Below are 15,242 nucleotides of genomic sequence, written 5' to 3' on the forward strand. Positions count from 1 at the left end.
AGTGTGGTTGGTAGCAGCATCATAAGCAGCCTAGCTATGTGCATGATGGGCAGCATGGAGGCCAAGCCAGTGCAGCAGGTTCTGAAACTGGAGAGCATGTGATGTAGAGCTCGCAGCTTTTCTGCAAGTTGCCATGCATGATGCATGCAGCCAGCAGCAGCCATGGGGGTGGTGACTTTGTGGTCAGGGGAAGGGTTAACGTGGTGGAATGTGTAACAGTTCCTCTGGAAGCAGGTGCAGGTCCGTACTGCTACATGATTGTTTACCGGTAGTAAGGTACCCGTACCTCCCTCTCAAAGGCTTTTTTGTGTGACGATGCTTCATTCCTTCCGGGCAAAAGGGGAATCAGTGGTGCTCTTGCGCTTGTGACCCTTGGAATGTTGCGGCGTGTAAACTAATCCGCTCCCTTTGGTGCCTTGTTGCTCTTGGGATTGGACGACGCGGGCAGGCTCGTGACGCATGCCGCCGCGCCAAGCCAAGGTGCAAGCTGCATGGGGCTGCACCTTGATTCTCTGTACACCACCACTTTGTTTGCTGCAAAATAATGCTAGTATTAAGGTTTCCAATGTTGGTTACTACACAATCCCAAGGCTTTGCAAAAAGAGCATGATACATGGTGCAGGCATAACCTTTTTTTTTCTATTTGTTTTTCCGCGACAAAAAGAAAAGATTTTATCATGTGACTAAACTTCTTTAAGCAAAATGCTTGGGAAATATGTTGGTGCAAATTGAACTCTTTTTTTATCGGCCACGCTTCATTTTTCTTTATACCATTATAGAGTGTACTATATTCGTACCTGGTGGAATATAGAATGGGTAATATAGAATAATGGAATAGAGCTGGTGGCCTCTCAAGATCCTCTCACAGAGCACAAAACAGATGGCGCACGGCCGTGTGCATCCCCATCAGCACACACATACACTAGTCAGGTTGTTAGGATATATATATATCGATACAACAAACCACTTCCCCCGCGTCGGCGACTTGGGCAGCGCTCGCGTCGCACGTTGCCAACCCCTCCCACTTCCCTCCCGTCCTACCACCGTCAGAGCACGCCCCCGAAAGTTCGGGCGGCCGCAAGGACGAAGGTGGCAGGGCACTCCTCCCCGCGCCCTTCCTCTCCCCGGTTGCTTCCTCCCTCTCCTCTTCCCGGTCGTTTTCTCCCTCCGCCGGTTGAGGTCGCCGCCGGCGCCGTTGACCAGATCCATCCTCCCGCTACCGGATCTGCCATGTCCCTCATCGGATCTTCCCTATGTCGCTGGGACTGGCCTACTTCCTCAGAGCCGCCATGGTCGGCCAAACCCTAGGTGGGTCCACCTCCATGCCTGGTGCCACCACCTACCTCAGGCGCCGGGTGGCTGCCCGCAGCGGCGGCGGCGTGGGTCAGGCCCCCCGGCGTGCGGCAGCACGGGTCGGGCTGCCCGGCATGTGGGTGGTGACGGTGGCAGCGGGTTCCTCTGGTGCCCTCCCTGCTGCCGACGGTGGCTTCTTCCCCTTCCCTCTCCCTCTTTCCCCTCGCCCCACACCTTGGTCGCTGGTCGCTTTTTTCCTTTGCCGGTCGGGGCTCCTCTAGCCGGTTCTTCGCCGGATCCGCCCACCCTAGCTTTGGATCCACACCCTCTTCATCCAGATCCGTCTCCTCCGAGCTCAGGTCGGCCGTTCCGTGGCTGCCAGTGAACTACTGCTAGGTCATGGTGGGCGGCTCTATCACCGTCGGGCTCCTTGCAGTGGTTCTTCACCGCTGCCGCTAGTGGGCTGCCTCCACTGGTCATCCTCCGAAGCCGCCGCCACCAGTCATCATTGTCGAGACTCGGGAGCCACCGCCGCTGCCACTTGTTATGCAGCCCGTTGTGATGCCCTTGTGCTCCTGGATACTTTCCATCACCCCTTGGTCGTGTAGGTGCCTGTTTCTAGTACCGCTCTTGGTCGTGGGGCTGTCGTGCCCGTTTGTCGCTCTGGTGATGGGAGTTCTAAGGCATATGCCCCCACTCTTGATCTACTGGCGCTTCTCCTCGGGTTGCGCTGATATGCCTTCACCCCTACTTGGCCACTCTTGCGTGACTTGTCTCCGGCTCTGCTCCTCGCTGGCTGTGGTGTTAGGGTCGAAGGATGGGTTCATGGGTCTTAGGTGAAAACCTTGCGCAGCTTGAGCCGGTGCACACTATGGCGACGTCTGAGGACGTTATTTGTCTTGTTGGAGGAATTATGATGACCCTAACCTTGTTTCCCTAGGTGAAAACTTTGTCTAGATGTCTAGACAGGCGATGGCGGCGTACAATGTGCGTCATGTCCTTCTTGAAGGCATCATCCTTTGGGAGTTCCTCGTGCTCTTATCTTGCCTTCATCTCGGGTACCCTAGCCGATTTCGAGTCTTTGCTTCTTGCATGCAGGGTGTTGAAAGCTTGGTTGTAGCTGTTTTGGGCGTCGGACGACGATGTGCTCCTTCATGGCTTATGGAGCTGAGGTGGTCGCTCTTTTGTCTACAAGCTTGTCTGGTGGCTTGTCCCTGGCAAGGATCGGGCTTTTCGTCCATCCGTTCTCACCGGTGGTCTTCAGGCGTGTCTTTAGGTAGTTAGGTGTGGGGTGGGTGAGGTTTTCTTTTCTTGTGCTGTTGGTTGTCTGCAATTCTTGTGTGGCATCCTGTAATTGCGTTTCAGGATTTTCTTGAGACTACATCGTTATATTTCTGCTCTTCTTCTTTATGAAAAAAATGCACGTCTTAAAAAAAGTTGTTAGGATATACATTAATCAGTGAGCCCTCCGTGAACTTTGGACCTTGCATAGGCCAAAGAGCACTGCATGAGCCACACACAAACAATAATTCAGTGGCCGAAGCTAGCCATCCACGTACAACTTCTGCATGCGTCCAAGATTGGGGCCTGGATGGCCAGCTTGTTGCGAGTTACCTTTTTCCATTGCCCTTGTGTGGACAAGCTACAACAGGACACCACAGCAAAGTGAATGTGTAAAACCTTCCTAGCTATGGACCTCTAGTTGTTGTTGTTGTCGTCGTCCCTTTTATTCCCATTGGTCATTAACAATTGCAAACCGTAGTGCCCCTGGGGTCAATATTGTACCGTGCACAAGATTATAGTGATAAGACCTCTCTTGCATTATTGTGACATGACCTTTTGGGCTCTGGTTTAAACCAATCAGTATCAAGAATTCAATTGACCAGAACTTGGAGAGATTTTAGATAAATGTATTGGTGCCTTTATTTGTAACCTTTTGCCCAAACTATGCCACAGCAAACCTAAATGTCAAAATATGAGTAAATTCTCTATCTTTTTCCCATCAGCTTAGTTTTTTTTGTTTCAACTGGCTGGGCGCATACAATTGGTATCTGGCATTTTATTTCAAAAAAAAAGTATCTAGCATAATTAATTAAATAAAAAAGTTACCCACTCTTGCTCAACTCCTGAGGCCTAAGGGAGCAAGCACGCGTAATGGTGTTGAAGTATCCCTATATCAAGCTAACATTTCGGTGCAAGTGCATCCAACTCAATACTAAATCTCAAGAGTTCTTGAAACAGTCATGGGGATGCAAACAAGTAACAAGAGCATGCATGAGTTTTTTTTTATTAAAACTCCCACTGCTCAGAGCCCAAACAATAACTGGTAAACAATATGCTTTCACAGGCCACAAATTCGAGCACCGATTCAACGGACCGGATTGTCTCCTTGTGCACGCCGTCCCTTTCCCGGTGAGCTGTTGGCATCACGTACCGATCCGATAATGCAACGGCGACGCCGACGCGCATCATCACGCATGTGTACTACGCATGCACGAGCGAGGAGTCCATTTCACAATTCCAATCTGATTCTGATCCGACTGGACACAAGTCTGACAGCACAAGGTGGTGGTCAATATCTCTTCTGCAGTTTACTCCAGGCGCTGCTTTGTATTTTTGCAACTGCGTGGTAAAGATTTAGAATGTCTCATCTGCTGTCTTCGACTTGCAGTGGATTGGATATATGCAGTTTTGGACTAACGATTGGATCTTGTAATGGAGGCCGGATTCAGTTGCAAATTGTAATGCATAAGATCCAGCGCAAAACCCTGAGCCCTGAAAGTATTAAAGAACGTTTTCTTGACAGTAGAGCGAACGCATATACGAGCATCGCATTGTCTAACTGTAAAATAGTGTGTGATGATATATCTAAACAAATTAAATGTCTGCTAGCCTGTCTGCGTAAGGGGAATTAGGATATAAATCCTTATAATTTAGACTAGATTCTGCGAGTTTAGCTTCAGGACAATCTATCTCGTTGTTCAAACACGCTGAGAACCCTCCATTTCGATATATTTTGTCGTCGTTAGTAATGCCATACGTAACTCGCAATATGAAAAATTATATTTTGTTTTAAGAATTCGGTAAACCATGGCAACTGAAATCACGGATGGTGGATTCACAATCCCCTGTATTACATGCCACGGTTTATTTCTCAGTTTTTTTCCCAGATCAAGCAAAAAATTTGTGCCAAATTAACAATATGATTGTATTACGCCTTCTCAATAAGGTATCAACTAAGGTCATATATTTATTTCAGGTCCTGATTGGATCCACCCAATTAAAATTTAACTAGCTAAAGTTTAATTAGAAGTGTTTGGATCCACTAGCTAAATGATAGATGAAGAGATACTTGCCTATTCTACCCTCCCCTCCCACTTTAGAATCTTTTCCTAAGGAAGATGGAGAGGCAATTTGATCATTAGCAGTTTAGCTGGGTTCAACCAGCTAGAGGAATTTTTAACCAGCTTTAGCTGGATCCTATTTGGATCCATAACAGCTAAATTTAGCCATTTTAGACGATAGAAGCACAAAATGTAGGAAGTTGAAAACAATCCACTATATGTTTTGGAATCTGTTCCACTATAGTTACTGCAGACGGACTTGGTCACTGACGTGTGAGTCCAGTCACACGCGGGTCCATGTGTCAGAGGGGGCGAGTCACTCTAGTGTAGTACTGCAGAGAAGACTCGCCCATTCCATGACCGCTTACTCAATTCCTCGTATTTATTTATTCACACACACACACGAGAGAAAATTTAACCTCCCAACCCTCACTCTCTCTCCAATCCAGTGCTAACGCTTCCTTCCATGAACTCAAGAAGGGAGGAGAGGGACCAGTTGCTTCCCATACCAACGCAAGATTTCCCATGAGCCACTCTTACAAGGCACACGCTTGAGACGGCGAAAGAGTTCGCTGAGCACCGGCACCGTGGCGACACCACCGCAATGCCGACGACGGCGCCTATAATGGCGTTGCCGCCGCGCGCCTCCATCAGCTCCCTCATCTCCTTCATCCAGTACCACCTGCGCTCGCTCCTCGCCGACCCCGCCGCGCTCCACGCCGCGCGCCGCCGCTGCCTCGCGCTGCTCGCGCATCCTGCCCTGAGCCACGACCCTCCTAACACCACCGAGCCCAAACACGACGACGAAGACGAGGCCGTCCTAGCCGCACTGCACGGCGCCATCGACGCGTTCCTCATCCCGGCCTCCGGCGCGGACTCCGCCGTTGCCGCCTGCCTCACCGGCGTCGAGGAGGCGCTGCAGGCCCCCGCGCTGCTGCCGGTGCACGGCGAGACGGCGGGGCTGGACAACCGCCGCGTCGCCGCGTGCGCCTACTTCTACCTCGCGCTCGTGCGGTGCGCGCAGGAGGACGCGTGGCAGATGGCCATGGACCTCCTCCAGGCCGTCGCCGTGTGCCCCACCGCGGTGGCCGCCGCGGGCGACGACGACCGTGCCGGCCTCGCGCCGCGCGCGCTCTGGGAGGGGCTGTTCGACGAGGGCGTGCTCACCAGGGCCGGCGCCGGCGCCGGCGCCGGCGAGGAGGACGTGGCGCGCAGGGTGGCCAGGCGGTACAAGGACTGGCTCATGTACTACAAGGTGGTGGCCGCCGCGCCGGACGCCGGCGGCGCCGAAAATGGCGGGTGAGTCGCTCGGCTCGTTGGGAAAAGGAGGGGGCTTTACCGCGGCAGTTATAACGGTATACGCATACGAGCACGTACATCTAGAGTATACAACCGCGTACGTACGCTGAGGGGGCATAATTGTACGTGTATACGGTATACTTGGAGTGACGGTGCAAGCCTGCAATGCTGCATGGCACGCTGATGAGGCGACTGCAAAGTGAAAAGCGAAAACTTTTCCTGACAGAATGATAGGATTGTAATGTGCTGAAGTAGGCCTGTTTTGTTTTTTTTTTCTTGGAAAGATTTTGTTAACCCTGCCTTTTCTGCCCAAGGTCCCTTTCACCTTTTATAGGTCCTTTTTCTCGCTTGCTAATTTTGTCTCCATGGCTTTTCATGCAAATAAAATTGGAGGAGGATTTCAGAAAAAGTTTAATGGCTGTATTTTGGTGACAATGGCGGAAAATGTTACAACTGCATAAGAAAATCTAGGTTACAAACTTCCTATTTTCTTCCTATTTTCTGACGCAGGACACCATCTTGTGATTTCTCAAAGGAAATATATCCCTTTTCATTTGCTTTGCCCAAAACACCCATATTTGGAACACCTATTTTTACAAGTCATGGGCAAATAACTGTCGAGTCCCTTAAATGCTGCAAAAGGGGAAAGAACAGCACTCCCTTTTCCAAAAGGGATTCTAAAGGCAAATGTCACGCACCTTTTCAGCCAAATGCCATCTTCACATTCCTGGCTAATCCAAGCAAAGCTGGGGGCAAAGATTCTCCACCAGCAGCTTGAGACAAGCATGTACACTAAACCATCCTGGTCCCCTGCAGCTGCATGCCTGCAGAATGAATGATAGTACCATCTGGAGAGATCGTCTTCAGTACTGATGCATTGTCTGCATCTATATATAGTTCAATAACTAATAGGCGAAATCATACTGTCAGTGTAGTTGCTGCATTGTCTATATGCCCTCTCTGCAGTAGTGGCTTGCTACTATCTGTAGGTGTAGAAAACAAAGGCACGGCTGTCTAGCTGCCTGAAATCTGAAGATATATACTTCCATGAGCAGGTGCCTTCAGTTAGGAACATCGGGAAACTCTGTTGTTGCAAGATGGCTGAATTCTTCGGAGGTAAGTATCATATTCTGTCCGCATATCCTGATGCAATGCTGTATGTGCATACAAGAGTTGATCTAACCTGCATTTGTGAGCTGACAGTGAATTTGGCATTGTTGCAGGATAGAACAACCCAGTCAATTGATCATGAAGGAATGAGAACGGCCTCTGCATCACGGTTCGGTGCTCATGATGGTCTCGCTGAGCTGAAGGATTTTCTCAGCATTGCAGATCAAGATTTCCAGGAAGATACTAAAGGGAGCTCTGACAGCAGATGCCTCCATGAGATGCTTGAGGAGTCGCAGTCCGGTTCACCTGTTTCCTTCTACTCACATCTTGATTCTAGTGAAGAAAGTGATAGTGAGGTAAAACATACTCAATGCTAGCTAGCTTCAAAGCTTCATTGCAAATTATACTGGTTAAGGGATATAGTAACCATTTTCAGTACAACTTGATTTCAGTTTTTATTGTGCCACACTTATCTGCAGTACAGCTTCACACCAGCCATCCATGATTCCATGTGAATTTTCTGTCACCTGAGTCGAAAGTCCAAATGATTAGAGATAAACGCCTACGTTGACCAAATATTTGTGTTAGTCGAGCACTAAAACCTGGATCTGTTGTTAATTTTTGCCAAAATCATTTCCTGGACTTATATATGTGGGCTGAGGCGTCTTTATTGCAACATTTACAAATGTTGGAGCAACCCCTAGACTTTAATGGCATCTAATTCATCTGAAGCAGGCAGCTCCATATGACAAAGGCAGATCAGCAAAGATTATGCCAATAGATGCAGATTTCTTGGCAGCTAAACTCCATGAAAGGTACTCCATTCACATTGCACGCGGTGCTGTTTCCTGTTCTGCCTAACCTCATATTTCTTTGTCTTGGTACCATCTTTGCTTAGATCAAGCCACAACAAGAATCTGACATGGTGCACATCTCCTGAAAATGCGATGATATATGCTCCAGAATCTCCGATGTACCATGTCGATGACAGCGAGATGAAACCAAACGGTTTGCCGTCAAACATATCACATGGCTCACTGAATAATCTGTCAAATTCGGTTCTAGAACTGAAGAACGCTGACTCATACTCCACATCCAACTATTCTGCCAAGGATGGCATGTTTCCACAGTGCTCACCAAGGTGTGAGGTCAGATGCTTCAGCAACTTCTCGACCAAATTCATCAAGAAAAGTTCCCTGTCAGATCTTGTCTCCAGAGGAAGCATGAGCAGGAAATTCAAGACTTCCACAACCAGTGAGGACTGGAGCGATGTTAGTTCACGCTGGGGGAAGGACAGTCAGGTAGATTTTCTTGAGAGGTTCGAGAACGCGGTATCGAAACTATTGGTTTCAGATGGATTAGAAAGCTGCCTAGATGCTGGCTCTGAGGTCACAACTATATGGCAGTTATTGAACAACACTTATGAGGTGAGACACAAGTCATCAGTAAGGCAAGACATCCTTGACCAGCTGCTTGACAGCATTTCGACATCTAAGAAGGACAAAGTGATCAGGGCATCAGTATATGTACTACTGCTCATGATATCTGAAGATAGAAATGTGATGAGAGGCATCAAGAGGAAGGACTTCCATTTATCCAATTTAGCCACTGCATTGAAGAGAGATGTTCATGAAGCAGCCATTCTGATATATCTGTTGGACCCTACACCTTTAGAGATAAAAAACTTGGATCTGTTGCCCTCGCTTCTACGTGTTGCCTGTAACTCAGACACCCAAAAATGGCCTGCAATGCTTCCACTTACACCGACATCAGCATCGATAGCTCTCATTGAGATCCTAGTGACAGCATTCGACTATGTAACAAACAATGTTCACTTGGCTTCCCTCAGCTCCCCTCCTATTTTGTCGAAGCTTGTTGATGTTGCGAAGAACAACAACTTGGAAGAAGGTGTCGCCCTGGCAGCAATTCTCATCAGATGTGGGCGTCTCAATGGTAACTGCAAGAAGTTCCTGTCACAGGCTACTCCAGTGGACCCATTCCTTCACCTTCTCAGACGAAAAGAGCACCGTGCCAAGTGTGCTGCACTTGAATACTTCCACGAGATTCTTCAGATTCCCCGGTATGATGCAGACCCTGAAAAGGTGTATTCTGTTATACATTTGCCTGAATAGCTTGTGGAATTGTGCAACAGGTCCTCGGCAAACTGTCTGCTCCAAGAAATACGACGGCAAGGAGGCATTGCAATTATGCACACATTGATGGCCAGCCTCCATCAAATTGAACCTGAACATCGAGTTTTAGCAGCTAGCCTTCTCCTGCAATTAGATATGATGGTACATATACACTGTCACTCTGTCAGCTGTCCTAGATACATCTAGGCTAAATAAGCATTTGCAGTCTAAACTGTTAAAGAACCACGAAGAAACTTCCAAAAAGACACCCCAAAATGTTTCTGTTTGTTCCACATACCCATATGTTTTTCATGGTTCCATGAATCGTGCAAAAACGCAACATAAAAGCATTCCTCCTTAGTAGTAGTATTACTTTGAAGATATACAAGTGAATATTTAAAACAACCGCAACATTACAGCTAGCAAGTAAACCTCACATTATCTGAAGCAGCAGGTTTTACATTCCTTTTTGCAGGAGAAAACAGATGGCAGGAGTGTGTTCCAAGATGAAGCGATGGAGGTCCTATTGGACTCTCTATCATCTCAAGAAAACAGTAAAGTGCAGGTGTTATCAGCATCATTTCTTTCAAACCTTGGAGGGACTTATTCCTGGTCAGGAGAACCATATACTGCAGCATGGGTCGCAAAGAAAGCGGGTCTCACATCAACATCTCATAGAAATACAATCAGGAGCATCGACTGGCTTGATTCTTGCCTGCAGGTTAAGTATCAAAACACTCTTTCATTTGGCAAACATAGAAATAACAACTTCATGGTAAGCAACATAATAATAATGATGGCCATATGTGATGCAGGATACAGAAATAATCACATGGAGCAGTAGATCCGCACGAGCAATTATTAAAATAGGAATACCGTTTATCAGCGCTTTAGCCAAAGGAATGCAGAGCAAGATCAAGGGAATCTCACATGATTGCCTTGTATGCACTGCATGGCTTGGAAGTGAGCTGGCTGCCCTTGGTGAAAATGCCATCAGATATTCTGCTTGTGAGATTTTGTTACATGACATAGCAAGTCACCTGCATCCAGGGTTTGATCTTGACGAAAGGGTTCTAGCATGCATGTGTCTATACAATTACACCTCTGGAAAAGGTAAATAGTACATCATTACTATCTTATATCCAGTAAACTTTCAAGAGCTATTTTGCACATCCTAAAGAGTAAAGACTCTTGGAATGTAAACATCCGAGCCAAAGTTGAAGGAATGATTGAAACGCTATATTTATGCAAAGTTATCATTTTCTAACAACAGGAAAGCAAATGTTGATGAGCTTGTCAGAAGGGTCCCGAGAATCTCTTAGGAGGCTTTCATCATTCACATGGATGGCTGAGGAATTACTTCAAGTAACAGATTATTTTCTTTCCAGCAAACCAGTGAGTATTGTTGGAACTTTTCTCCTTATCTTCCCGCCTTTGTTTCATACTACCCCTGTTCCAAGCAGGCCTTCAAGTAGATCTTCTTCTATTAGGAGCTAATATCATATCTGTTCAACATGGATCTCAGAAATTCTTTAGGCTTGCCATTGTTAACTTCAAAATCTATGCTGAGATCATTTTTACAACATTGCTAGCTAGCCCGTCATGTAACATGTTTCTTAAACACAAGATTTAATTTTCTGATCTTGTCAGTGCAGCGTGTATCATGTGTACATACACAAATCCTGGAAATTGGTCAGCCTAGCAATGGTGCAGCAACTGCTATAGCAGTCTTCAGAGGACAGCTTTTTGCTGGTTATTCTAATGGCACCATCAGGGTAATGATTTATTCCATATGTCAGAATTCAGATCATAACCATAGTTTCAAATTACCATAAATCTACGAAATTAGCACATAATTTGTTGCGTTACAGAAGTTACTTGGAAAGGGACTTTTCAAAAATGATAGAAACTCTGTACTATCACACACCAAGTTCACTGCTTCAGTTCATGCAGTAGTATTTACATAACTAAAATTTCCCAATACTTGGGTGTTATGTGCAGGCATGGGACATAAAAGGCCAAAGGGCAGTAATTATCAGGGAGGTAAAAGAGCACAAGAAGGCAGTGACTTGTTTTACACTATCGGAAACTGGGGAGAACCTTCTGAGTGGATCAGCAGACAAATCCATTCGGGTAACCAAAACAACCAGATTGCTAAAACTGCAAAAGGATATCTATTGCTGGATGTTAAATTACAAGGTCATTTGCAGGTATGGGAAATGGCACAGCGCAAGCTTGAGTGTGTCGAGGTGATTCAGACAAGAGAGGCTGTACAAAAGCTTGATATTTGTGGTGACAAAATCCTTGTACTGACGCAGAACAATGTTCTCAAGGTACTCATTGACTTACTATGCACTAGAAGATAACAAATAGCATGCATAACAATAATGATGTTTTTTACTTTCATTCTTCTTGTTGTCACAGTTCTCTTGTGCATCAAGAAGCAGCCAAACATTGTACAGGGGCAAGCATGTCAAATCTCTAGCTGTATGTCAGGGCAAAGCTTACCTTGGTTGCACAGACTTGAGTATACAGGTTAGTTTTGTGGTTACAAAAGCATGTAATAGTATTTTGGATCAATATATGTAAAGAAAAAGATTGTCAACAGGAACTAGACATGTCAGTTGAATCCAAGATTGAGATAAGGGCACCTAAAAGAAGATGGAGGATTAGGAAACAATCCATTAGTGCCATTGTTGTATATAAAGATTTGTTGTATTGTGCTGGTGCTCAAGTGGAAGGTTCAGCCTTAAAGGTATTAATCAAAATATTGAACTTGACCTCTGAAAGTTATGAGATGAAAAGAAATGTGAAACTTTAAACTTTTTGCAGGACTGGAAGAAACGATGCAAACCTAATATGACAATGCCACTACCAAAGGGAACAAGTGTAGAGGCAATGGCAGTGGTGGAAGACTTCATCTACTTGAACTGCAGTAAAAGCCCTAGCATCATTCAGGTGACATGAATTTCCTTTTTTTTTTCTATATCAGCTACAATAAGTTATGTAAAAAAAGGCAAAAAAAATTCAGGTACTTGAGCACAATGTACTGTTAGGAGATCTCTATCTGCTTACAAATTTCAGGCTTTACTCTCTGAAAATTGTTGGGCAGTCCATCGTGATCCTGTTCTAGGTACGAAATGGAAGTAACATTAGGTGATTAGGTCTCACCAACAAGAACCAGAGGAACCAAAAAATCCATGTTCAGTGAAGACCGGCCTACCATTTTATATCTGATCAAAGTATAGAAGCCATACCTGTAATACCTTGGATAAAAAAATACAGGATTCGCCAGTCTTGATTCCGCTTCTGAATTTATGATAGATATGGCTGAGGGAGAAGCAGCAGAAAGTAGGAAGGCTATCTGCAGGAAGCAAGGTGACGAGCTTATTCGCCGCGAACGACATGATCTTCTGCGGTACAGAAACTGGATTAATTAAGGTCAGTACCAAACAAATAAATCTTGAGGAGTGACACTTATGGTTCTCTTAGGATAACGTCATATAGAAAAGTCTTGCAAATGTACCTACAGGCATGGATCCCATTGTGAAGACTAGAAGCAAAAGGAACAGAGGAAGGCTCAATCTTGTAAATGCAAAGGAAAGCTAGAGTGTACAGGAAACATGAAAAAACAAAAAAGAGAGCATAGCATTGTATAAGCCCTCAGGAGGACACAACAGCACAGCTGGCATATTTGTGTGTAAACTCCATGATTAGCTTGTCCTTCAAAATGATGACTAGTAGCTTCATAATGTAAATACTAAATAGTGTGTGTGTTTTGGGAAGGGTTGGTGATTGTGAATGTCAATAAAAGTAGAGTAAATTTCTTAGGACGGCATATACTTGTGGCAGTAATACTATCCAAGAATGGGATTTTTACGAAATCATTATATACTACCTTGGATAAAAAAAAATGCCATTTCGACATTGGCAGGCCTCCAGAGTATGGTTTGACTATTAATTCCTATTGCAATACGTTTGTAAAGCCCCAAATTTATATGACCATGGAAAAGGTTTTGAGAAACACTACCCATACGATTTTCACTCATGATATCAAGAAAAGATGATGTTTATAATCAGAATCTCGAAATTTTGACTTGATATACATGAAAAATGAAAAGTATCTTTGACTAGGAGAGCAATAGGGAAACACTTTGAGCAACCAAGTACCTTTGCCGATTCCGGCAAAATATGTCAGAAGACTGCATATGTCATTCGGGCCAAACATGTTTGGGCATCCTGGGCCCAATAAGAGACACGAGGGGGGCTGAGACTGATTGCTCCAGTTGATGATAGAACATGTACGTCGAAATTAATGGCGCGTGCTAACTTTACGCTCTGTTTGCTTGGCCAACGTTAACGCAGTACTTACGATGTTGGAATGTTTTTCTGTCGTACAAGTAGTGTGCCATGAGCCGACAATAGTTTTGTGTGTGTGTGGAGTGCGTGTCGTTAAGAAATTAACTTGAAACAGCCCCGTACATAGACCCCCAGAGATAAATCAAGGCGTAATAATTAAGCTCCCGTGGCTTATACATATATTCCCCCATAGTTTAAGGTGCTGAGTGCTGCTGCTGACTGCCGAGGCCGAGGCCGAGACGTTCGCCCGGCCGTTGGGCCAAAGCGAAACGTAACACGGCGCGCCAGGCACGAAAACGATGAGGCAACCGCCAAGGCGCCAACCGGACAAACAAGCAACCCAGTCTGGGCAGATCATGAGGATGAGGATAGCATGTGGCCACACACCTGAGACGAGACACCCATGACCCGGGTGCACTGGACTGCCGCAACGACGACGCCCCGGGCGATTCGCTTGGCCGCCCCCCATTGCCGCATATGGACGAGCACCTTGTCCGCACGGCTGTCGACAGCACATTCCGGGCCGGCTCCTCCGGTTCGGCCATGGAGCCTTGACCCCCGCGGGGGCGCCTTCGTCGTGTAGGTGGGTAGGCCGCCGGTGGTCTGGTTCGTCTTGCTTGATTCCCGGCAACGCTGCCGCATGCACCGCCCGACCGCCGCCCCCGAACGATTGCACAGATGAAATGAAATAATCGAGAGAGAGAAAAAGAGAGAGGAAGGCTAGGCCAAATGGGCCTCCATCAATCGTCGAGAGGAATGCTAGGCCCAATGGGCCTCCATCAAATGGGGCCCACCCTAGGTTTTGCGGACCTAAATTATTTCATTTCATCATCGTCATCGGTCAGATAAAGAACTGACAAATTATTTAGCAGTAGCAGCAGCATCTGTAGTAGAAATGTAATTACGCAGGAAAAAACATAAATCAACCCAAGGCAACTGATGAACCCTAAATTAAAATCACTGAGAGAAGAGCCGTCGGTGGAGAAACCTCATGATGTGGTCCCGGCCCCACCGGAGAGAAACGAGCGGCGAGGCAGCAACGTGGTCAGGAGCATCCGCATGAGTCGCACAGCTCACATCGCATGCCGCCCAACGTGTGTCATGTGCTGCATCTAATCTTGCTTTGCTTTCCCCCATGATGTTGATCTGGGGCTTCATATGAGATGACTGGGGCGCATGACACGCAGGTCAGGCAATAAGCGCGCATGCATGTGTGCGTGTGCTGCTTCGAAGAATCAAAGCGCTGCTAGCTCCCTCGTGGCACGGGTATGGGTACGTTGATGGATCGTTGAGATCCAGGCGTCCATTACTCTTGCACTCAATCGTGCAGTATGCGGAGAGGCTCCTTACAGCGTCTCTGCACAAGTCGGTCAGATCGGTATGGGTGACCGGTCAGACCGCTTCGCCGATGAGCCCGGTGGTGAACCAACAAACACTCGTCCGGGAGGGGCTTGTCGGAGCAAACGCACCTTGGGTTGTTCTAGGATCGGCAGATCACCTAGAATGTTCTCAGATGTCATAGAGACGAAGAAAGAACAGTAAGATGGGACTGGGAAAGTCAGGGCAAAGAGAAAAAAATAAAAGAAAAAAAATAGTCGATTGCATACCTCTCAATCGACCGTGGCGCTTTATATTTACAGTGAGGGGAGGTCTTGCCCCTTTAGAAGTCAAAACCCTTGCAAATTTCATGTCAAAATACAACTCC

At 46.5% G+C, this 15,242-nt stretch overlaps 1 protein-coding gene and 1 long non-coding RNA gene across 3 annotated transcripts; one reads left to right on the plus strand and one right to left on the minus strand.

Moving 5' to 3' along the window:
- The first annotated feature begins 5,051 nt into the window (after nucleotides 1-5,051).
- LOC117849508 (putative E3 ubiquitin-protein ligase LIN-1) lies at nucleotides 5,052-13,016 on the plus strand. 2 transcript variants are annotated; one of them, XM_034731078.2, is made up of 17 exons: nucleotides 5,053-5,936; nucleotides 6,992-7,052; nucleotides 7,160-7,402; nucleotides 7,782-7,861; nucleotides 7,945-9,126; nucleotides 9,199-9,340; nucleotides 9,654-9,899; nucleotides 9,994-10,291; nucleotides 10,452-10,573; nucleotides 10,834-10,953; nucleotides 11,180-11,311; nucleotides 11,389-11,511; nucleotides 11,603-11,713; nucleotides 11,787-11,933; nucleotides 12,011-12,136; nucleotides 12,503-12,619; nucleotides 12,711-13,016. In XM_034731078.2, exons 1-17 carry the CDS (start codon nucleotides 5,242-5,244, stop codon nucleotides 12,726-12,728), a joined length of 3,963 nt encoding a protein of 1,320 aa, XP_034586969.1. In that variant the 5' UTR covers nucleotides 5,053-5,241; the 3' UTR covers nucleotides 12,729-13,016. The 2 variants fall into 2 exon arrangements, with proteins under 2 accessions (XP_072148919.1, XP_034586969.1); XM_072292818.1 differs by lacking the exons at nucleotides 12,503-12,619; nucleotides 12,711-13,016 and adding an exon at nucleotides 12,291-12,424 and having other exon boundaries at nucleotides 5,052-5,936.
- On the minus strand, nucleotides 9,510-14,445 carry LOC117849509 (uncharacterized). Its single transcript, XR_004639034.2, has 3 exons — nucleotides 13,925-14,445; nucleotides 10,109-12,704; nucleotides 9,510-9,893 (listed from the first exon to the last, which is right to left on the minus strand). It is a non-coding gene; the product is annotated as an uncharacterized lncRNA (long non-coding RNA).
- Nucleotides 14,446-15,242: the final 797 nt, after the last annotated feature.

This window comes from Setaria viridis, chromosome 3 (genome assembly GCF_005286985.2).
Source record: "Setaria viridis chromosome 3, Setaria_viridis_v4.0, whole genome shotgun sequence".
In the NCBI taxonomy this organism is placed as follows: domain Eukaryota; kingdom Viridiplantae; phylum Streptophyta; class Magnoliopsida; order Poales; family Poaceae; genus Setaria; species Setaria viridis.

Excerpts from the sequence above, each read along its gene's own strand:
- LOC117849508 (XM_034731078.2), top strand. The coding sequence starts at position 5,242 with ATGCCGACGACGGCGCCTATAATGGCGTTGCCGCCGCGCGCCTCCATC. Across the intron at positions 7,053-7,159 it reads GATGGCTGAATTCTTCGGAG|GATAGAACAACCCAGTCAAT; the intron begins GTAAGTATCATA and ends GCATTGTTGCAG. Across the intron at positions 11,714-11,786 it reads GCACAGACTTGAGTATACAG|GAACTAGACATGTCAGTTGA; the intron begins GTTAGTTTTGTG and ends GATTGTCAACAG.